The 25,507-nt window shown below is 35.9% G+C and overlaps 1 protein-coding gene across 1 annotated transcript in view; it reads left to right on the forward strand.

Annotated features, from left to right (window-relative positions):
- LOC150105640 (coiled-coil domain-containing protein CG32809-like) overlaps positions 1–25,507 on the forward strand; it is a 774,652-nt gene that overhangs the window by 708,238 nt on the left and 40,907 nt on the right. The window contains exons 19-20 of the mRNA XM_090394279.1: positions 22,094–22,143; positions 22,624–22,663. Coding sequence (XP_090250405.1) covers positions 22,094–22,143; positions 22,624–22,663 — 90 coding nt within the window. The remainder of the gene's footprint in view (positions 1–22,093; positions 22,144–22,623; positions 22,664–25,507) is intronic.

Consider the following 25,507-nt stretch of genomic DNA (forward strand, 5'->3'; position numbering starts at 1 on the left):
AGATTTTATTTTTGGCACGCTTTGTGCGCTGCACTCTCCTTATGATCGTAAATCATTTTTCTTAATGACATTAACTGTTGTTTGCAAGATTCTCCAAAATCACTGATTTTACCATTTGCCCACTCCGCTGAAAGTTTCGTTCCAATGTGTTTATCGACGGCAAGACTTTCGACATCATGACACACTTCATAGCCCAACATTTTATTCTTGACATACAGCCACCATTTCTCTCTCAGAAGTCATTTTTCTGCAAAAGTGCCCAACGTTCAGGCCAGTCATTATCAAAATCTGCTTCCTTTTAACCACGTGGATCTTCAGTTTTGGTTTCGTGATCCTCTTCACCAAGTGTATTTTTGGTGCTAGTTTTCTGTTTTACAGGATCGCAAGTAGATTCAACAATTTCTGCTTTTTCAGCCTTCCTTATTTTACTCATTGGCATAAAGTAACTACTTATTTTACTCATTTTGAACAATGATTGCACTGATTTAACTTAGATTAATTCAAAACTCACGTGAGCACCTGCCTGTTGCAGAGTTAATATAGAACTGATATCGGAAGCAATCAGAAGTGAACACAACCTCCTGTCCGGTTGCGTACCAACCTATGAAACAGGAAAGCAGGGTACCAACTTATTAGTAATCAAAACTGAAAATTCAATTCATGAACACAGTACCATCTACCGGAATATTTATAATACATTTTTCTGTTAATAAACTGCAAATTTTTAAAAATTTAAGAAAAAAGGTCCTGGGTACTGCATACCATCAGAAAAAAGCACTGATGATAATCCATGTTATTAGTGGAGAGCAAGTAATTATTATGGCGGATTTCAACTATTGGAACATAGATTCGAAGAAGGAGAGGACACATGGGAGGAAGGAAATGGAATTTATGCAGTTGCTAAGGAATAATTACCTGAGACAGCATGTGACGAAATATTAGAGGTTTGGGAATGCTAGATCTGGTAATTGATCTGAGAATTTGTATATTACCAATATGACCGTGTTGCTGCCAATTGGTAAGAGTGATCATTTGGCCTTGACCTGGGAGGTGGCTAAATGTTTAGAATTTTCAGTTGAGAGGGGGGGGGGGGGAGAGGGATCTACTTGTGATCCTGTAAAACAGAAAACTAGCACCAAAAATACACTTGGTGAAGAGGATCACGAAACTAAGACTGAAGATCCACGTGGTTAAAAGGAAACAGATTTTGATAATGATTGGCCTGAATGTGGAATTATAGGCTGGTAATATGACATGCTTAGGATATTGCTTGGATCAGTGCCATGTCATGTGAAACTGCAAGGACTGGATGTTCATAGTGTATAGGAAGTGGTAAAGGAGTGTTTGAGGGAAGTAATGGCAGACAATACTTAGAGTCTGGAGAGTAAATCAGGTGGGAGTTAAATGGATGAATATAATCATTAAGCTGAAGTTACAAAAAAAGAAAAAAAATTGTGGAGGGAATTCAAGGAGAAAGATGGCCACCAGGCACATGAGCTATACAAACCAGAAGGGTAGCCAGTACAATAAGAAAGGCAAAAGCAGAGTATGAAAGGGAATTAGCAGTGCAAGACAAAGATAATCCCAAACAGATCTTTCGGATATGTTGCAAGTAAAAGGAAGAATGTTTATGGCAGAATGATTTTAAAATGCTGATGGTGGGGAGGTAATTGAATCAGCCAAAATAGCAGAATGACTAGGTGAACATTTTGCAAGAGTATATCATCCAAGTGGAGATATTGCAGTAAAAGAGAAGCAAAGGCTTATATGGAAACTGAGGTAAATGAACTGGGGGTTGTTTGATGTTTGATACTCCTTTTGGAGTATCAAAGTGGCATTCAATTTTGGATTATGGTTGGTGGTATTTTGGGATACCCTACATTATAGTGAATTATACTGTTTCCATGCTTTTGCTTTTGTTTCAGTGATGTTTTCCCTCTCTACAGAGCTGATATTGGTGGGGATATTTTGGAGAAGATGAGGATTTGGGGGTTGTGGTGAATAGAGACTTGAAATTTTGTGGCCATTTTGCTAAAATTGTGGGGACGACACAGCGGATTATGGGAATGATGCAGAGAACACTAATGTGTAGAAGCATTAGTGTTCTGATTCCATCATATACGAGGATGTTTTGATTCCATTGTACAAGACTTTGATCAGGCTGCATATGGATTACTGTGCACAGATTTGGTCACCAGGTTTTTCAAAAGGATGATGAAATGTTGGAGAGGGTCCAGAGATTATTGACTAAGTTGAGGTAATGCAAATTACATAGTGGATAGAAGGAAGAGGGGAGACATGATTGAGACATATAAGTTGGTATGGGTAATTAAATTTTTTTAATTACCCCATTTTTTGGTATGGGATAATTACATTAAATTCAATTAAATTTGCAGATTAATTTTTTCATAGAATATCTGGAGAAAGGAAAAGAACAAGAGGCCATATCTGGAAGCTCTATAAGGTGGGTGTGAGCAAGGGGGTGGAGAGTAGATTTTTTTTCATGGAGAGTGGTGGGTGATTGGGATGCATTGCATGAGAGTGTGGAGTGCAGGGACAGTGAATGCATTTAAGTTGAGGTATAATAAGCTGTGCATGTGGGAGTGGGACCTCCCACAAAGAGTCTATTGACTCCATGGAGGTCTGTTGATGATGATAATAATAATAATAATAAGTTAAAATACTTCAAGGGATTATCTAGAAATTTTAAATAATTTTAAATTTTCTAATAACCCTTTGGAAAAGAATCTAAATGAGCTCACTCTGGCTTTATTACAGCACAGCACTGTCCTCCTCTCTATTCTACACATGCACACGTGCACACGCTCACTCACACCTACACGCATGTCCTTCTTTAAAGTAATAATATAATTTTATTACTTTAAAGAAGAAATAAAATTAAATTCACACTCCATGATTTCATTGTACATAACATCATTTTCCTGGTAATTAAATAAATAGGATAATCATGGTAGAAATAATAATAATTTATATGTAATGCATTTTTACATAGATATATTTAATTAAAGGGTAATTCATTATAATTAATGGCCACTGGCATTTTAATAGCTGTTGTGTTATGATGTAATATTTTCTATTTTAATAAAGCTTCAAGTTGATGAATTATTTAATATCTAAAATAATTGTCATATATTCATTTGTTTTTCTATCTTTTGTTAATTATAAGATATAAACTACCTTATCCATTTTTCTTTCATCAAAATTTTCTTTCAATCAAAAGAAAGTGAACTCTTTTTGTGAAAAGAAGCAAATGACCAGATAACAAACAGTAATTATTATTCAAATCTGGCTGCTGTGAAAGCCTCTATATATGTCACACATAATCTACTGATTTTGGAAGAAAGAGATGAAGCCTACTGCATATCAGTTGTTCTTATACTGGCATGAGATTAACTGTTGCATAATGTTATTGATTTTTTTTTATATCATCAACAATGATTTTTAAGCTACACTGAATTGTGTAACTTAATTGCTGTATTATCCATTTGATGAAAGATATTAATTATTCATAACTGATTAAAGCTAAACAAATATCACTGTTATTAAGTATTCCAAGAAACTTAATAAAATTTAACTAAAGTGATGAAACATCAAAAAATCATGAAACTTACTAGAAAATTTATTTAGTACATAAGGTGAACAGAAGTAAGGAATGGGTGCTTATGTTATATGTTAATGTTTTTATTATCTTTTATCTTTCAAAAGTTATATGTTTGGAGATATACCATATGTATGCACACACACACAGACAGGCAGTTCCCTATTTAAATCTGTATATGTTAGTTCATCTTTATTTCATGCAAGTTACAATATATTTATCTTATATAACAGGTCTGATGCTCTCATCAGTGTAGAATGTTACACTGAAGTCACTCCATTAAGTCTTTTTGCTTTCTGCAATATTTAATGCTGGCCAATGAAATAAAAACTATCTCAGTAACATTTCTAATTGCAAAAATACATTATGTTCAAATGCTAACACTGAGCCCAGTGGTCTAGAGAGGATAATACTGGGTATGGAAACAACAGCATTTATATACTTTATACTAATGCCAGGATTATCTGGAATATGGGAGAGGAATTGGTGGTGCAGATAGCATCAGCCTGGCCAAAATTATTGGAATCAACATGGTTGACAGAAGAGGATATAATAACAGGAATAGAAGTCGCTGGGTACAGCATTTTTCACCAGGATAGGAAGGGAAAGTGTGGTGGTTATCACTTATCATAAGCAGTACTGCTTATGATAAGTGATGACCTATGTCCTCTAAGAGTGGAGACTTTGGAAGGCAGTGGCACTAATGATTTTGAAAGCATATGGTGTGAGGTAGAGGTGGGAAAGACAGGATATATAGTGGGATGTTGCTACAGACCCAGGAGCACAGAGGGTGGGGACCAGGAAATATTTTGACAATTGAGTTTGGAAAGTGCGAGAAGAATGATTGTTATGGGAGATTTTAACTACAGCAGTATAAACTGGGGAGAGGAAGATACATGTAACAATAAGGGAATGGAATTTCTAGAATTCTTGAGGAACAAATGTCTTGTGCAACATGTAATAGAGGGAACAAGAGGTTCAAGAGTTTTGGATTTGGTTATAGCTTCAGAAGAGTTGATAATAACTGAGATGACATCTCTCCCACCAGTTGGAGAGAGTGACCATATGGTTTTGACTTGGAAAATGAATAGACATGCAGGATTATCAAAGAGACGGGAATAAGCTAGATAGATGCATGTAACAATAAGGGAATGGAATTTCTAGAATTCTTGAGAAACAAATGTCTTGTGCAACATGTAATAGAGGGAACAAGAGGTTCAAGAGTTTTGGATTTGGTTATAGCTTCAGAAGAGTTGATAATAACTGAGATGACATCTCTCCCACCAGTTGGAGAGAGTGACCATATAGTTTTGACTTGGAAAATGAATAGACATACAGGATTATCAAAGAGACGGGAATAAGCTAGATAGATGGGCAAATGAATGGGGGTATCGGTTTAATGTGGAATTATAATCACTTATAATCACTATTATAATAGTCTAAGTTATCAACTTGGGGAAGTTTCATGGAAGGAGGAATTGGAAGGCCATGATATCGTTAGTGCGTGGGAAATTATGAAAGAATATTTGTTAGAAGCAATGGTAAGTTGTATACCATGAGTGAACAAGAGGACATAATTTGGAGTAAAGTGGATGACAAACAATATTAAAAGGAATTGCATGTGAAAAAGAGGCTATGGAAGAGATATAAGGAGACAGGTGAAGAGAAGATGCATGAAGAGTATAAGACACAGGCCAGAAGAGTGATAGAATGGTAAGGAATATGAAACTGGAATATGAGAGGAGATTGGCCCTAAGATCCAAAGAAAATCCTAGTAAAATCCAGTAGGAGGAAGAAATGACTGTGGAAGAATGATATTGTGGGATAAAAATGGGAATAGAGTGACTGATGCAGAGGACATAGTGGAATTGTTCAATGAACACTTTATTGGAGTATTTCATCCTGGAGGAGTTAGTTTTAATGCTAGAGGGATTAGGCAGGTTCGAGGTTTAGAGGTACAGGAGGAGAGTGTGTTTCAAATACTGAATATTCTGGATGTCAGTAAAGCTGTGGGACTGGATGGTATTTCACCACGAGTTTTGAGAGAATGTGCTAAGGAACTGACAGTGCCCTTGGCCTGGCTTTTCAATGAAAGTCTGGCTGCTGGAAAGGTGCCCATGGAATGGAAGGAAGGAAGGTAAGATAGTGCCATTGCATAAGGGCAGTGGCAGACTGGAAGTGTCTAATTAGTGGCCAGTTTGTGTGTCATCAGTAGTTAGTAAGCTCTTGAAGAAAGTAGTGAAGGGCCGTATACAGCATTGGGCAGATAAGGTTAATGTTATCTGTGAGAGAGTCAACATGGATTTGTGAAGAGTGCTCTTGTTTTAGCAATATGCTAGTCTTTTATGATAAAGTTACAAGAACATTAGATGAGGGAAAGGTATATACTGCCATTTTCTTAGACTTAGCGAAGGCATTTGACAGGGTGCCACATGATAAGCTGATATTTAAGTTGCAACACATGGGGGTCTGGATGTCAGATTGGTCAAGTTGATTCAGGATTGGCTGTCTGATAGGTATCAGAGTGTTGTGTATGGTGGAGCAGTTTCAAGGAGGCAGAGGGTTACAAGTGGGTTTCCACAGGGCCCAGTACCTGGGACCTATATTGTTTAACTTTTATATCAATGACATTGTCAGTGGATTGCAAGGGAATATTCAGCTGTTTGCAGATGATGCGAAGCTGGGAAGGATTATTAGTAATAGTGCAGATGCAGCAGACCTGCAAGAGGATTTGAGTAAGCTAGATAGTTGGGCAAATGAATGGGGGGGTGTCGGTTTAATGCAGCAAAATGTAAGGTCTTGAGGTTTGGGAAACATCGATGGGACACTGCATCTCTATGGGAGGAGTTATACTGGAGGAAGTAGAGGAGACAAGAGATCTGGGGTTGATGATTGATAGAAACCTGAAATTTAGGGGACATATTTAGGGTAACACTGGTTTTGAATCCCTTGTAGTATGCAGAGAACCTTTTTAAGAGTTTTTCAGCTAAAGGTGATTTAGCTGATTTCATATGGAGGTAGTCGGTTTTTTCCTCCTCCTCCTGGAAAAATATGTGTTTCTAGTCAGTTTCCTGCCTTGCAGCAAACTGACTAGAAACTAGAGATTTAACAGACGTAATACAGACTTTAGTTGTATGTGCCATCAGCCATAATAACACTGATTCAGTTCGAGTTCTTTGTGGAATAATCTGATTGTCAATAATAAGATGAAATTTATCGACTGTAGTAAGATGGCCATGGGTTCATTTCCTATGAAATCAGTAATAATAACAAAATATTATTCTTGTGTTCATTCATAATATACTCAAAGGTACACAAAGAGTAGTTAGCATGTGAAGTTACTCTGTCACTGCCTTTGTGTACCACAAACAGTTGAGGTCACTATAATGGAAAAAATAAACAGAAATTATTAAAGGAAATTACTATTCCAATTTTGCAGGGATCATAGTTAGCAAGCAGGACTGTCTTAACAGTATTGTAGTCCCTGGGCAAAGCTATGAACACCCACCCACCTATGGGAATAAAAATGGAAACAGTCAATAAAATTAAGCCTATAGATTTATTGGTACTTTTAACAAAATCAATGTTTAAACATAAAAAAAATTATGTTAAGTGAGGATTAATCAATGCAAACTTTTGCTAAATTTATTTGCAGAGAATTGATTTATAATTGTCTTAAAGTCAATAGTCTTCAGGATGTCATTCTCCATGCACATGAGTGAAAGCCAGTTCAAACGCTGCTGCCCCATTGTGCTGATTCTTTGTATGTTTCAATGTTGAAAATGAACGTTTATACAATCTGCCAAGAGATCTCTCATGAACAATATGGTAGCATGGGGCCCATGGGCAATTGCCCAGTGTGCCCATGCCTTAAGATGGCCCTAGCATCAAGTATGAACATAAACACTAATTGTAAGACTAATTGTAAATTCTTAGACACCTGAATAGCACCTCAAGAGGATACACTGACATTCATGGCTGTTGAGCTGAAGGTCTCTATGACATCAGAGGAATGCAACCAAGTTTAGGATGCCTAAAACTAAAAATTTTAGTTTACTTGTAGCCAAAGTATTACAGCTGTCTTCAGCTGTTTCTGATATTAGTACAGAACATTTCTGAAGAACATGATTAGCTGATATTTAAGTTGCAGCACATGGGTCTGGATGTCAGATTGATCAACTGGATTCAGGATTGGTTGTCCGATAGGTATCAGAGTTGTGTATGGTGAGGCAGTTTCAAGGAAGCAGAGGGGGGTTACAAGTGGGGGGTCCCACAGGGCTCAATACTAGGATCTATATTGTTTAACCTTTATATCAATGACATTGTCAGTGGATTGCAAGGGGATATTCAGTTTTTTGCAGATGATGCAAAGATGCGAAGGATTATTAGTAATAGTGCAGATGCGGCAGCCCTGCAAGAGGATTTGAATTAGCTAGATAGATGGGCAAATGAATGGGGGGGGGGGGTTAATGCAGCAAAATGTAAAGTTTTGAGGTTTGGGAAACATCGATGGGACACTGCATACTCTATGGGAGGAGTTATACTGGAGGAAGTTGAGGAGACAAGAGATCTGGGGTTGATGATTGATAGAAACCTGAAATTTAGGGGACATGCCAGCCTGGTTGGCCGAGTGGTTAGCATATCTGCTCTCCAGCCAAAAGGTTGTGAGTTCAAATCCCGCCGTGAGCATGGATGTTTGTGATTGTCTGTGAAAGTGGTAGTCGGTGGTAGATGGCATTGGTGTTAGATGATGAAGGTTGGTGGAGAGTGAGATGAGGAGTTGTAGAGTAGATGCCCTCGCTCGATGAGTCTTTGGACTCCCTGGAGGTGTAATGTAATAATAATAATAATATTGCAATGGTGGTGAAGGTAACACAGAGGACTGCTGCAATAATGAGAAGGATGCTGACCTGCAGAGAAAAGACAGTTATCATGGCGTTGTATGAGACCCTGATCAGACCACACTTGGACTATTGTTCTCAGATTTGGTCCCCAGGATTTGAAGGGGATAAATTAACTGTGGAAAGGGTACAAAGGCAGATAACAAAGATGGTTTCAGTACTGTATAATGATAGTTATGAGGATCGGCTGAGGGAATGTGGACTGCAGAGTTGACACTGGGGAGTTCTTTTGCTTGGATGAACAGCGGGAAGGAGTGATAACAAGAGGCCATCCCTGGAAGTTACGAAAGGAAACTGTGAGAAAGAGGGTGATTTCTTTGCATGGAGAATGGTTGAACCATGGAATCCATTGCCTGATGGAGTGGTGAGAGCGAGAACGGTCAATGAGTTTAAGGAGTGGTATGATAGACCGTGTTTCTTGGGGGGGGCTCCCCTCGATGAGTCTTTTGACTCCATGGAAGCCTGAATAATAATAATAAAACATTCTGCATTATTGTGAACAAAACAATAAAAGGCTAACATGAACTATAATGTTACTAAAATACAGAACATGTACTAACCATTACAATATAAGTTGAAATAGAAGCATGTAGAGTGTGGGAGCTGGCACAAGTTAGCTATTGATCAGTAATATGTACAAGAAAGTAGTTTTTGTTTTTTTCAGTTCCAAAGGGAATTTTATTTGTTGATGGAAGGAGTTGATAAATGAAAGAAAACAGTGCAACTCAGCAACATTGTATTTCCAGAAGATAAACATATCACTAACATATCTCCATCAGAGTGAAGATTTTTTGTTTGATGTGAAGAAACACTTTTCCAAGTTTTCCATGAATAAGTTGAGATGGAAACACAATGCCAGATAACTGCTTGTACATTTTACCATTCCATCTGAAATTATTAAAGTGGAGATAATGCCTGAAAGGTTGAGAGATATTAAAAAAAAAAGGGGGAGCAAACTCCACACACACATCATAATACTGAATGGGATATTTCACTGCTTGCAGCATAAAAGAATCTTCCATAGTAATTTGTTCACAAGACATACCCAATAGGAATCAAGGAACACATTACTGAACATTTTTTAGTAATGTTATAGTTCATGTTTGCCTTTTATTGTATATTTGTTTGTCCTAACCCAGAAGAAGCCACAAGTATCTGTTGCAAAACTAGTTGGTTTTCATTTTTATATTGTTACAACCAAATAAACCCAATTTATTTCTCTTTACATCATGCTGGAGGTTTAGTGGAGTATGGACAGCACTAAGAAAGGATTAGAAACTAATTTTAAACTATGGTTCCACCATATTTAAATTTAAAAAGAAAAATAATATTTTTGGAATCTGCAGTGGCATTCGGAAATCAACTTCATTTAAACAAACATGGATGCATAAAACTTCCCACAATTTGGGAAACAACAATCATCAGAGGTCCTAGTTTACATCCTATGCCACCTACAAATGCCCAGAGAGGGCACACCACCTAGATAGGACTTTAGAGTAACCCACATGTTTCAGCGAGTGAGTATTGTGTTCTCTTTGTGTGTGTGTGTGTGTGTGTGTGTGTGTGTGTGTGTGTGTGTGTGTGTGTGTGTGTGTGTGTGTGTGAGAGAGAGAGAGAGAGAGAGATACAAGTGTTATTTGTACTACCTGAAGATGTATCAGTGACTGAGATGGAATATTGAAAGTATTAAAATTAGTGTTTAATCCTTTCTTAGTTCTGTCAATACTCTATTAAACTTCCAACATGATATCCTCCCAGTACTTAAGCCTTAACACACATATTTCTCTTTATAATGATTATTATTAGTTGAAATCTACATAATCATCAAGAATTTTAACATAATTTAGCCAAAAATTCAAAAAGTTTATTTTAAATGGAAATGCCAAGTACTGTCAAATTTCTCCACATCATTGTAATTAATAAGTGAGATTTATCAAGGATGACAAACTGAATGAAAACATTGTAAACTTTCCAAGTCTCCAAAAACTAGTTGCTGTTTGAGGCTGTGGAACTGGATGGGATAATACTATGTATATTACAGGAATCTGAAATTGCTGACAGCACCACTGAACAGTCCCAGCAGAGTGCAAAGAAGATAAAATAGTACTACTGATTAAAGGAAAATCCAAGTCATTGGTGTACAACTAACAGGCGAGTTTGTATATTTGGTGTAGTGGTGAAGGTATTAGAGAGGCTAATTAGAGACAAAATACAAACATGGATTAATGAGAATGGAAATTTTTTGAGAGAGCAGCATTTTTCTAAATGGATTTTTCTAAAACATTTTCTATGACATGATAAATTGCTGTTTAAATTGAGCAGGATGGGAATGGATAATCAGTGGGAGCTTGTTTACAGGGATAGTGACTGACAGGAGTCAGTGAGTTGTGTATGAAGGTTCTGTTTCCTGAAAAAAGGTAGGTGAAAAGTGAGGGTTACTTTTTTATTTTGAATTGTTTTTATTTTATTTTACCATATATATATATGGTACAATGAAAAAGAATGGAATAATATGAAAGACATTATTACATCAGCAGCAGCATTTGACTTCAAATGCTGCTGATGTAATAACCTCTTTCACATTATTTCATTCTTTTTCAAGATCTTTATGTTCTTGCATTTTTTCTAAACAGTTATTAATCCTATGTTCATATAAATTTCTTACACTTAAATCATTTGATAGTCTTGCTTTGTAATTAGATTTTGTTTCTCTAGTTTCTTTATTATTTTGTTTTTTTTAAATAATGATCTGGGTCCGTTTCTAGTCCTCTCCTAACTTTAACATATAAGAAGAGGTTTGCTACTTTTTTCATTCACTATAAAGTAGTCTATCATTTGATGTTCATCGGCTTGCACACAATCTATCTTTATTTATATTTTTATGTTTATAGAATGTATTCATTATTTTTAAATTATTATATATTATATAATCAATAGGAGTTTTATCCATTTTTGTTTATTGTTGATTCTCCAAATTTTTCTATATTATTATTAATTTTTTTCATGCCTATTCTGGCAGTAAGATCTCCATTATAATTATATTATCCGTTTTGTTTAATTTTTCATATATTCCTGTAACTGTTTGTAAAATTCATCATTTTCTTTTTTTTTTCTTCTCAGGGCTTATACTCCAATTGTTAAATTTGCTTTATTTAATTTAATTGCAATTCTAATATTCTTTCATGTAATTCTCTGGGACAATAATACTTATTTCTACTTAATTCCTTCCCCCAAAATATCTGTTAACACTTAACTACTTCCTGAGCATATGACATTATTTTTCTTAAAACACATAAGCAGTTCAGAGCTCAGCCTCCTATCCGGCTGGAGCCTAGTATGTTCTCTTCTTCACAGTAGATACAAGTGTCCAAAATTGTAGACTGTTCTCGTGGCACAACACGTAAATAGCGTGTCTTCTTAACTTCTAGTTCTTGCTCCATGGATACTTTAATCCTACTTTAATATAAGAAAATCTTTGCTTATCATTCTTGCTTTGACTGGGTGTTCTGATCTGTTCGCTATACCTCCTCTGATGGCGGGCTTTGTTCCTTTGTTCTACACGAACTGAAAGCACCCATGCACAGATCTGCACGCTGATGTGAATTTCATCAGCGGCTCCTTCTCCTGTAGTTGCAGCTTTTGACCGATGTAACATGCGTAGCAAGGGGAAATCCTTTCTACAGGTGGCGGCAAGCACTACACAGCTCTCCTTCGGGAAACTTGGTATCGACTAACCTCGGAGGCGAGACACAAGCAGCGAGGGGGTAAGAGAAAAGAGCCCGATTCGAACTCCCGCCGAAACTTTTATACTCCTGAACAGCTCCCTCACGCAGCGGTGTCGTCACGCATACGGTGGCAGCCGATTGGACGCCGTGGCTACGAACTGCCTTTACATACCTTAAACTTGTACTTAGCTTATACATATTTATTTGTTAATACTACATGGCTTTCTACTTTAATTCATTCACAATTAATATTTCAATAAACTTATGGGCTATCTTAATAATGTTTAGAATTTACACATCTGGTTATTTACATTTTCCTGGGACATTATTCGGTACACTTCCCATCCGGGGCACAAGCATGTCCTTATCCCTTCCTTCTGAGGTAACGTAACGTTGGGTGGGAAAAAGGGATGACTCATCACTTTTTCCGACACAACAATACGTATCAAGGATTTAGGCCTAGCATGGCCTGTTCCAGCCTTAGAAGTCATCGTTTAAGAGGATGTCCTGGTTTTCTTTTTCCTAATGGCTTGTACTTTAAGGCTTGTTTTGGTAATCTTTCTGTTTTCATTCTTTGAACGTGTTCCATCCATTTATGTTTATATTTTTTAATTTTTTCTATTACTGGTTCTTGGTTTAATTCTTTCATAATATCTTCGTTTCTTTTGTGATCAAATAGGGTATACTTTCCAGTTTTTCTCATAAACTTCATTTCTGCTGTTGTTAATCTTTGTCTTTTTGTTTTATTGTCCAGATTTCGCTTCCATACATCAAGACCAGTAAGGCTAATGTATTGTATACTTTTAGCCTGGTTTGCTTTTGAACTAGGTTTGGTTTAAATATAGAGTTAATTACACCTGTTATTTTTAAATATTTTGCAATTTTTACGTTTATATCTTTTTCATTTTCATATGTGATCATACATCCTAGGTAGTTAAATGAATTCACCTGTTTTAAGATCTTGTTATATATTACTATTTTTGTTCTTGCTGGAGCTTGTCCTTTAATGGCCATAGTTTTTGATTTTTCTGTTGATATTGTCATACCATAATCTTTGGATATCTCATTTAGATTTAAAATAGCTTTCTGTAAGTTATCTTCAGAATTTGTAATTATTATTTGGTCGTCTGCAAAGAGGAGAGTGTTTAAGTTAACTGTAGGTGAAAGTTTAATTCCTTGGTGTAAATTTTTACTCCATTTTATTATTATTCATTTAAGTAGATATTAAAAAGAGTTGCTGAGAGGGGATATCCCTGTCTGACCCCTTGGTTTATCTCTCTTGTATATGATAGCTCGTGATTTAATCTTATTTGTATTTGATTATTTTCATATATACTTGTGATGGCTTTTAGGATATTATTTGGTATTTGTCTTTCTTTTAATATGTTAAATAATATGTTTCTTTTAACTTTGTCAAATGCTTTTTCAAAGTCAATAAATGTAATGTGTTTCCAAATTATATTCTCTTCTTTTCTCTATTATTAATTTTAGGCAAAAGGCTGGGTCTATACATGATCGTCCTTTTCTAAATCCATTCTGTACCTCTAGAATAAAGTTTTCGGAATATTTCATTAGTTTGTTATTTAAGATTCTGCTATATATTTTGTAACAGGAATTTAGTATACTGATACCTCTATAGTTTTTAGGGTCATCTCTATTACCTTTCTTAAAGATAGGAATCACAATTGCTTTTTTCCATTCTATTGGGGGGATACCAGTTGAGTAAATTTTATTTAAAAATAATAAGAGTCTTTTTTTTGAATCTTGTTCCTGCGTATTTATATAGTTCTGAACCTAGCTTATCTTCTCCAGGTGATTTTCCGTTTCTTGTTTCTTTCAGGCTGATTTCTAATTCTTCTTCAGTTATTTCCTTTTCATTTTCGTTAATTGTTTGCCAGTTGTCTTTTTTAAAATATTTGTCTGTCCACAGTTCTGTGTAGTAATTTAGAAATTCTTCTAATTTTAATTCAGTGTTTAATTTTATGTTTTCTCTGGTATCTGCATTTAGGTGTTTCAAAATCTTATATACATTGGGTCTTATTTTATATAAATCATGTTCTAAATTAGAAACAAATTTATTCCATGATTCTCTCTGTCTTTTTTCTGACTTCTCTTTTAGCTATGGCTCTTATTCTTTTATATTCTATTTCATATTTCACCTTCTAATCTTTTACTGCTTAACCATTTGTGATAGGCTTCTTTTTTCTTTTTAATTATTTCTTTGATTGTATCATCCCAGATCTTCGGTTTTTTTCTTTTATTGAATTTTTTGGTCTTTCCATGTTTTTCAGTAAAAAATTAATTATTTAATTAATGCTCATATACAACAAAGACGAGATCAACAACATATTTTGCTCTACATAAGATTCATGTAACTTGTATAGAGATAACCAGTGCACACATGTCTACTATTTGGTCAGTGCAATTTATGTTATTGAAATGAGGTATACAAAAATAGATTTGTGTATATACGACTAGTCACAAATCACAGTGATTACAGAACTGTGATTTTTATCACCCTTTGCATTAAAGCTGTGCTGCAGAAATAGAAGGTAGATGCTTTGTATAACTACACAAAAGATGTTCAAGAATCTGGATGGCTTTAGGTGTACTAGTGAACACTTGTGTAGTATGTAAAGTTAAAAAATTATTTAAATCAATACAATATCATAAATCATGTAATATCACGTATCTATCATGGGACTACCACATGAATAAAAGTTATCAGTGGACAAGCCCAAGTGGAATTAATGATAGATCTGATAAGATGGAGAAAGATATTGTTAAATGGTTAGCCAAAAAAGTTTTTAACTGATCAACATCATAACTACAAAATTAAATGACAGCAGGATACAGTATATTTGTATTCAAATTCCTCTTTAAATTCCCCTCACATTAGCCAAATCTGAATATTGCTTATACTAGTTATTTTGAATAAAAACAGTTCTACACATCTGAATCAGTACACATATTTGACAACTGACTTTTAGATCTAAACTAACTACTACACACAAAACCTATCGTATCTCTCCTTAAACTCATTCACTGTCAGGTAACTCTCGACTAATTCTGGCAATCCATTTCACTCGCTCACCACCCTCCATGCAAAAAATCTGCTCCACACACCTCTACTAACCCCCTCTTACATGACTTCCACAGATGCCACCTAGTTTTCTGATTATTGGTCATATATTAAAAAATTTCCTTTGCATCTATTTTTTAAATTCCCCTGAATATCTTAAAAGTTTTTGTCATAGCTCCTCATTTCTGCTTAACAACTAAACTTTGTAACCCACAAACCTTCAACCTGTCCTCATAGAGAGCATTTCACAGACCTGTCACCAGCTTAATCACTCGTCTCTGAATCTTCTCTACCACCTCCTGATCCCCAAAAAACACAGCTAAAAAAATCTATGCACAGTAGTCAAGATGCAGCCAAATCATAGCCTTATGAAGAGGGATAATAACTTCCCTATATTTACTTGTTACCATGTTTTTCAACTTCCAAGTAATCCTTGGAGTAACTTTTACCAACTTTTGCAATATGCCTCTGAACTTCAACTCTCTGTTCACCATTATTCCCAAGTCCCTAGATTCATCAATTTCCTGCAGTCCAGTACCATCAATGTGATATGCCATATGCAACATTTTTCAACCCGAAGTGCATAACCTTAAATTTTGCAACACTAAATTGATAATTATTATTATTATTATTACCACCCCAAGACCTCATGGAGTCAAAGACTCATCTGAGACGTCCTTTTATCACACACACAGCTCATCATACCATGTTTTAAACACATTCGAACTCTTTGCAGACACCACATTCTCAGGCAAGGCATTCCAATCATTCACAACTCTGCACGAAAAAAACCTGCCTCTCACTCCCGCTACTCACACCCTCTTTATACAGTTTCCAGGGATGACCTCTGGTTCTCCCCCTGATCTCCCACTATTCTCTGTAAAACTTCTCCAGCATTGATTGATCCTATAACAACTCCTTACCAACTTGTGGGTCTCTATCATATCTCCCCACTTCCTCCTGTCCACCAGTCTCTGCAAATAACATCTTCTCAATCTTTCCTCTTACTCGACATTCCAGAGGTCAGAAACTACCTTAGTCAGTCTCCTTTTGATCCATTCCAACATCTTTTCATCCCTCTGAAAACCCAGTGACCAAATCTGGGCATAATAGTCCATGTGTGGCTTAATCAAAGCCTTATACAACGGAACAAGAATCTCCCTACTTCTACACGTCGGTGTCCTCTGCATCATTCCCAGAAGCCTTTGTGTTGGCTTCACAATTTTGGCGATGTGTCCCCTAAATTTTAGATCCTTATCCACTATTACCCCCAGATATTTCCTCTATCTTCAACAATATATTCTCGCCAAGCATAAATTCTGCATCCCATCTTTGTTTTCCAAATTTTAAAACCTTACATTTTGCAACATTGAACTTGCATCCCCATTTCCGTGCCCAATCATTCAATTTATTCAAGTCTTCTTGTAAGGCCACAACATCTTCACTACACTTCATGGTTCATCCCAACTTTGCATCATCTGCAAACAACTGAATATCTCCATCCAATTCTTTACCTATATCATTAATATACAAATTAAAACAGTAATGGACCTAAAACAGACCCTCCACTAGTGACTTTCCTTTTCCTGGATATCGCTCCCCCATGCACAAACTGTTGATACCTATCAGATAGCCAATCCAATGCACCAATCTAATATGCAACCCCATCTATTCTAGTTTGACTGTCAACTTATCATGAGGTACTCTATCAAAAGCCTTTGTGAAATCCAGCTATATTACTGTGTATCCTTCTCCTCTGTCCAAGGAAGCAGTCACTTTATTGTAATAAGTAAGCAGATTACTAAAACATGACCTCCCTTTAGCAAATCCATGCTGTCCATCAAAGATAATACCATTGTTATCAACTCAACTCTGTATCCTAGTTCTCACAAGCTTCTCCAACAACTTAACCACAACACCTGACACACAGATAGGGCTATAGTTTGATGCTTGAGTTCGATCACCTCCTTTATGAAGTGGCACAATCTTGCCCTCCTTCCACTCCTTAGGAACTTGACCGAGTGCAAGACTCATATTAAAAGAATATGTCAAGGCAGGTGTCAACTCTCTGGCACATTCTTTCAGAATACGTGGTGATATATTATCAAGTCCCACAGCCTTATTTACATCTAGTTTACTCAACTCCCCATAAACCTCTTGCTCACTTACAGTTGGTCTCTCCTACCCCACATTAACTGCTCTCAATTCCTCCATGCAGTCACATTCACAAGATTGAAAGATCTTTATGAACTGCTCATTAAGTATCTCCACTACACATTCTGCAACAGCTGTCTTTATACCATTTTCTCCTATCGATGTCATCCTTCCATAATCATTCTTTCTATTGCTGGCTACATATCGAAAGAACTCCCTAGGATTCTTTTTGGCTTCATTAGCTAACTGCTGTTCATACCTCTCTTTAGCTACCCTCACCAACCAAGTCACCCTCCTTGCTTGGTCTTTGTAGACCTCATGAAATTGGTTATTTCCACTTCTCTTATGCTGCCTCCACAATGCCCTTTTTCTCTGTATTGTATGCTTAATCTCTTTATTCATTTATCTCACACCTACCTTATTTAACCTTCTCACCCTTGGAATACATTTAGACATTGCATCTACTAGATAGTTTTTGAAAATCCCCCAAGCTGCATTGATCTCTTTTCCAGCGAACTCCTCATTTCCCACTACACCCGCAAGCAGTCTCCTGAGTTCTTCATAATCCACCCCCCCCTTGTAGTTCCTCATATATCCTTTTCTCTCAGAGGTCCTCGCACTGCTGGCAACCACCCAGGTAATCACCTCATGGTCACTCTTACCAATTGGTGGATAATTTGACACCTTGTTTATAATTACATCCTCTGATGAGATGACCAAATCTAAGACCCTCAATCCTCATGTGCCCTCTGTTACATACTGTCTGAGGTAGTTATCCCTCAAAAACTCAAACTCAATTTTTTTTCTTCCGGTTGCTATCCCATCATTTCAGTCTATGTTGCCATTATTAAAATCACCCATAACGATCACCCTTTTCTTATTCACTTGGCTAATTTGATTGTACATTTCGTTATCATCACCTTTACCACACATTACCTGATCTATAACAACATCCCACCAAGTATTTGATTCCATTCACCTCTATCTCACACCATATTGCCTCAAAACCACTGGTATTATTTCCCTCTTGCATCTCTACTTTATTTATATGGACATAACTCTTTCTCTATCATCAATAGCACTCCCCCTCACTTTTCATCCCTTCTGTCCTCATGAAACACATCATACCCTTCCATCTCTATTCCTCTCAGGATGTCATCCTCTTCCAACCATGTCTCACTTATTCCGACAATTTTTGGGTGAACAGACGCAATTAGTGCAACCATTTCATCTGCCTTGATTCTTATACTTCTAGCATTTGTATACAAGCACAACAGCTCATTTCTGGATCTACAGCTAGTTCCACTGATACCAGTCACTCGATGTGATCTCTCCATGCTCGACTGGGGCCATTTCCCTTTCTGCTTCTTCATTTTTGAACCCTTTTCAATTCCAACTGTTTCCTCTTGATCCCTGGTCATCCCATTCCTCTCCTTCCTACACATGCTCTCACCTCCTCTTGGAGCTCATCCACCTTTCTCACGCTGTGTACCCCTGTCCACCCTGAGCCTCCCCATTTCCCTGCTCCTCATGCACACCCATTCTCTCATTTTCTATACTCATACCACTCACTTCCTCATTCATATCCACCTCTTCAATCTCTCTTGTCTTACTCTCCTGCTCTGCCACATCACTCTCCCCCCCCTCTCGATCTGATTCATTCTCTCTATTCACTTCTCTACCTTCCAGCAGCAGTCTCCCCAAGCGACTCACACCATAACCACTCAAATGCAGTCCATCACTCCCATACAGCTCACTTCGTCCCTCAAATTCATTCCACACATTAACAAACTGTACTCCTGTCTTCTCACTCATTTCAGCGAGAATATCATTTAATCCTTGCTCTCTGCCTCATTTCACCACAGTCATACCTAGGCAATATGCTAACTACCCTTCCTGTCACATTATTCTCTTTTATCCTTCTAAGCATCCTCCTGATATCCATTCTGACACACTCTTTGTCCTCTCTCAAATCATTCGTACCTATTAATACTATTAACTCTTTTGCTTGCTCCTGCCTCATATCCAATGCCTCAATCACTGTACTCATTTTAACATCTGGAAAACATACCTTGTGCATTTTATCTTCCAGCACACCTTTAATAATGGAGTCGCCATACAACGCCACTCGCTCATCTTTCGTTAACTCTTTCATGCCATCATTATTTATTTTAATAGTTTTTACCCGAATTTTCTTAATTTCATTCCGCATCCATTTCATTTCTTGCCTCATCCAATTCATTTCAACTTCCGAATGTCGCGACACATTCTCTCTATCATTCAATCTTTTTAACTTTCTAACTCTCGACCCCCCTCTTCTCACTTTCACTCTCATTCATCCTTCTTTGTTTCCGTACTTTCGATCCAACATGCATCCAACTTTCGCTATCATTCTTCCCATTTTCACACTGATTCATCTTTCTTTGTTTCTGTACTTGCAGTCCAACATGTGTCGAACTTCTGCTATCATCCATTCTTTTCATTTTTTTTTTATTTTCGATTTCTGCATCACGCCATTTCTAGTTTCATTTGTTCTCTCAATTTCATTTCCTTCCTCCACTCTCACCTCACTTTCATCCCATTTAACATCTGTTACGGTTTTCAAATTGCTCTTTTTCTTTTTTACTGATTTTTTAACATTTTTTTGCCTCTCTTTCTCACCATCTTACTCTTTCAAACATACACTTATTTTCCCCACAACAATTTCGCTACTAACACTTTGTCATCAATTTCATATTTGCATTCATCAATTCCTCATTCAGGTCACACTTCGCACACACCCTCCTTCCATCCTCACCAAATATCCACAAATCATTTATGTAATCGAAAGAATACATATAACAGATCTCACACTTAACGAAACGACTGAAATCTAAATTAAAGTCATGGAATGACAGTGCCGCCACCATTTTTTGCAGGTTACTAAGTCTAATAATAATCATTTCGTAATTAAGTTTTAGCAAAAAAAAATCCCCCCCCCCCACTAATAAAACTGGTAGTGCGCAACGTTTAGAGCCTCTCTTACCCAAACAATTACACATATATATTTAATTATTCCTAGAAAACATATCCCAATCAGGAGCTCTTTTTATACATGTCACTGCTCTTGACTCGCGAGCACCCTATATTTTCAATTTATATGGAACTGCAGAGTTCAATAATCATTATCCTTTGTCCACAATGCCAATTTATTTAAATCATCCTGCAGGATATCCACATCACCTTTATCAACTATTGCTACCCTAAGTTTTGCATCATCAGCAAACAACTGAATATCCCCTCTTAAGTCTTTCCTTATATCATTGATATACAAATTAAAAAGTAATGGCCTGAATGGAGTACCCTGAGATACTCTACTATTCACTCTCATTCTCCTAGATTCCACTCCACCATATGCTACTCTTTGTCAGCCACCCCTATCCATGTTACTAGCCTCATATCCATCCCAATTTGTTCCAACTTTTGTAATAGTTTTATATGTAGTATTCTGTCAAATACCTTTGCAAAGTCTAGCAGTATCATGGTTCAGCCATTTACTTTATCCAGTTCTGCTGTCACAGTACCAAGCCATGTTGCCCACTATACAGTATTGCATCATTATCCACCCACTGTTGGATTTTACTTTTAACCAACTTTTCCAATATATTAGGAGTGGTTGTTAAAAAAAACCACTCCTATTATATTAATTGGTCCATAGTTTGCTTCTGAGTTGAGACATGATTGAACAACTTCATCAGAGGCAATGTCCATTCTCTTGCAATATAACTGCTGTCAGTATAGAACTGTTTAAAATATAATGCTATGCTATTTGAAAGTATCAGTGAATGTTGATTTAATATTGCCACTATTATCAGATCGCAAAACAATCTAGGGTATGAAAATATCCATTTTAATGTTGCTATTGGAAATGTATCCAATGCTTCAAAAATATATTTGTTCTCAAATTATGAATTCCCCCCCCCCTTCCACAATTATTACATTTCTTTGGTCCTACAGATCCATCAGAGTGAAATATTCTGAATTGTGCCTTCAAATAAGTTATACAAATGTTTAGATCTGTAAGTATGAAAAAAATGATTTTTGATTCAAAATATAAGTTTTTGCTGATTCATTGTAATAATTCATCTCAATCATAATAATTGCCTCATATATTTACTTGCTAATGAAAAATACATGTCATCCTTTTAGTAGATAGTGTGATTATTTTTCTTGAAAGTCCTAATGGATGAATATCAATACAATTTTCAAATGCTTATTTTTAATTTTCACATTAGTAGGATGTCTAGTATACTTTTGTACAAATGGCAGAGATTATATTTTGAATACATTGTTTTATAAATGGCTAATTATTAAGGTGATTAGATGATTTTTGATTTAAGCACATCCATTCCTTATCTCGAGTCCACCTTATTAAATGTTGTAATGAAATATTTATTGTTTTGTTAATATAGGGATAATTAAGAATTTGTGTATTAAATTTAGTATTAAAGTTTAGAACACTAAACCTGGTTTAGGATATTTTTATTTATGTAATTTGTTATCTTGAACTTTAAAAGAATTATTTTAATATAAGAATAAAATAATCACACATTTCTCAACCCTTTTCTATCAGTCAAGCAGACACAGTTGGAAGCGGAGTTCAAACTTCCGACAGAAAATAGAGTAAATATTCCCAAATATATTATGACTGTCTTCAAATTTTTTGCTGAAGAATCTCATCAGTTTTGAGTACAGCTCTAAAATGAGCTGCATGAATTTTTTTAAATCAAATTTTAACAACATTTTTGATATATATTAAAGCATGAATGTTTTGTATTACATTTTTGCACGCCGTTTTTGTCAGTTTTAAAACTAGAGAAAAAAAGTTTGGTGTGCTTCAAATAATTTATATCAAAGCCAGTGTAAAATAAACCCTCCTTGCATGCTTTTCTTTCTTTTCTCCCTTTACCTATATTTTATAAAGCATGTGCTTGTGTAATTCCGGATTTTTTGATGGAATTTTGCCTGATGAAATTTTTTCAGTATTTTGAATATTTTGAAATTTTACTGGCTACCATTTTGGAAAATTTTTTCAGAATTTTCATCTAAAATAATGATTTTTGAGTATTTAGTTAGAGGGTGATATTTTTTGCTTCCCTACAGCCTATGGAAGGGCTACCCCATTCTAGGATGGGACGAGAAGGTTGGTCTCCTGCTTCCACTTTTCATCCTTTCCCTGTCTCTTTCCCATTCCTGTGTTTGTTTTATAAGTAATGACTGTATTTTAAAACAGTATAATAAGAATATAATATTAAGAATTCTAATTACAAAATAAACAGATTATAGAAAAATTAAGTATAGATAATTTTGAGAATTACTAAACTTATGCTTTATGGTATGTGTGTACAAAAAAAAAAAAAAAAAAAGTTTGATATTTTCATGCAATTTTTTGTTTGTTTTAAATTCAGTTTTCTATAATCATAGATATGTTTATTATTTTAATTGTAATTTTCACTGAATTTATTTGAATTAGTAAATTTAAGAAACCATTTTTAACATATCATCTATTCTATATGTGCTTCTTTATATCATTGAAATGCATAAAACCTAGTAATATTGGATCAAAATGAAAAGAAAGAGGAAAAAAAGAAAATGTATCTAATTTTCCATCCAGTATTAGGTCAAATCGCTTGCCACCATGGCAAAACTATTCAATATATCCAAAATCTATTTTTTTACTAGGATAGGACAACATCTTATATCGACAGTGTCTTCTGTGTCTGCCAGTAGCTCCATTTTCTGATTTGTGAGAGGAGAATGGAATGGGCTGAGTTTTCCTGGATGTAATTAGCTGCCATCTCACCCTGAGACCATCCAACTCACCTTTTCTGGAAAGCTTTTAGAATTGTCTTGCTGAACCTACCACTTCCATATGAGACTTGCAAATTTGAATTTACTTGAAGAAAGAACCCTATGATGTTTCCTGCATCATTATAAGATTCAAATTTCGTGCTTTTTCTAGCTAAATAGGCAAGTGTCATACTATCCTTCTGACTGCACTACAGAAGCACATTCTGATCTACAGAAATTCACAATAAAATTTTTGTAGATTTCTCTTTTATAGTTTCAGTGTTACATTCCAAAATCTGAGATATAGAAGATGCGCTTTTCATTTAGTGTATTATTTAGTTTAATTCAGTTCAGGTTTCAGTTTATCTCAGCGGTTCCAAACCACAAAGCAACACACACACAAAGGACACATTATCACCTTTTGATTTGCTAAAAATTTATTTAGTAATAATATAATTTAAGATTTTTACTTAGCTGACAAGATGAAGCTTCTAGTAACTATTAAGCTGTGTAACAGAAAAAATGACATAAGAATTTCAGTGACTTCCATCATTTTCAGAAAAACTGAGGAGCAGCAACGGTTTGTGATAGACATTCTTCTTCTTCTTCTTCGTCTTTTCTTCTTTAATCTGTAGGCAGTAAAAGAATGTCTAAAATGATAAGACTCCTGCAGTAATCTCACAACTCCATAGAATATCCTGTGATGATGATATACAATAACTTCAATTGTCTATTATGACTGACAGGTACATCTTTCTTTCAAAGAATGTCCCATAAATGCTGTTATATATTCTGCTGTTCTTTTTCCTATTTCTCCATGTGAAAAATGCAACAGTACATATGCATCTTCTGTTCAGTTCTGCATTCGTTCTAGTTATGTCAGTTGAAGTGGTGTTTGCACTCCTCAGCACTAAACCACCCAAAGAATGCGCATTGTCAGTTTGATTGTAGTCTCTGACTAGAGGAACTCTTTCTAAGGTTTTTTTTTTTTTTTGACCAGTTCCCGGTCACCAAGGCACTTGTTAGGCTGTCTCTTCACTGTGGGCTGCTTAAATTAGGAGAGCCTTAGGCCAGCTATCTCTGATTGGCTACCAGTGGGCAGTTCAGTGGAGACTGAACTGCCCACTCAGTCTCCATAAATTTAGATAGGGCTAAAATGGCCTTGCCTACTCTAAGGCAATAAAAGGCATTAGCTGATTTTTTATTTATTTATTTATTATTATTGAATAATGAATAAGCAATGGAACAATCAATCCAAGAAAATATGAAGAATCACAATTTAGGGAATAAAGTATCATCAGCATTATTATACTTCATAGTTTACCTTAAGGAGTGTACTATCTGATATTTAAAATGGTTTAAACAGTGTCTTGTACATTGTTAGCCTATTTTTTGAGTGATTCTCTCTCTTGCTTGCTCTTGCTTTACTTTACTGACAAGGTGAAGCTTTGTCCTTAGCACTGTCCTTACTGATGAGCCTCTAGTTAACTCACTAAGGCCTTTTGCTGGAACAAACTGAATTTGAATAAGGGCTTTTCAGCTGAGCCACTTATGTTAATGTTTAGTGAAGAAATCACATTTAGAGCTAATTATTACTAACTACATTTATTATTATTATGATTATTATTTGACACCTCCAGGGAGTCCAAAAACTCATGGAGGGAGAGCATGCTAACAGCATCGAACGATTGGATCCTTTCCAACTACTAACCACGCTCAAACTTTCTTAACTGAGCCATTAGTAGCAGAGGCTCTACCAATCGACCAACATTTAGCTAATAAATTATTAAGCTAATAATTTTGCTTTAGTCACCAAGTCATCTTCATGGACACAAAGAAATACAACTGAGAACATATTCCCAGGCAAACATAGACTGAATATTGAAAGCCTACAGTAACTGGCCGCACGAAGGAAGACTTGATTTCGAGTCTAGTCGGCGACTAGAGGAAATTTTTCTAAGCCTTTTTTTGACTGGTTCCCGAGTTAGTCGATCTCTGGCACGGGCAAGCAGGGTTTTTTCTCCCGGAAACTCAGGTTTTTCATCCTGTAAACGCAAGAAAATCGACCGTAGAACCCACACTATTTCAGACATTAAAAAAATATATTGTGTTAGAATTAGGACCCACGAGATGGCGGCACTTGTTAGCCGTCTTCTTCACTGTGTACCGATTAATTAGTGATAGCCTTGGGCCAACT

This window comes from Typopeltis vanoorti, chromosome 6, assembly GCF_054136105.1.
Source record: "Typopeltis vanoorti isolate ZY-2024b chromosome 6, IOZ_Tvanoo_1.0, whole genome shotgun sequence".
Lineage (NCBI taxonomy): Eukaryota > Metazoa > Arthropoda > Arachnida > Uropygi > Thelyphonidae > Typopeltis > Typopeltis vanoorti.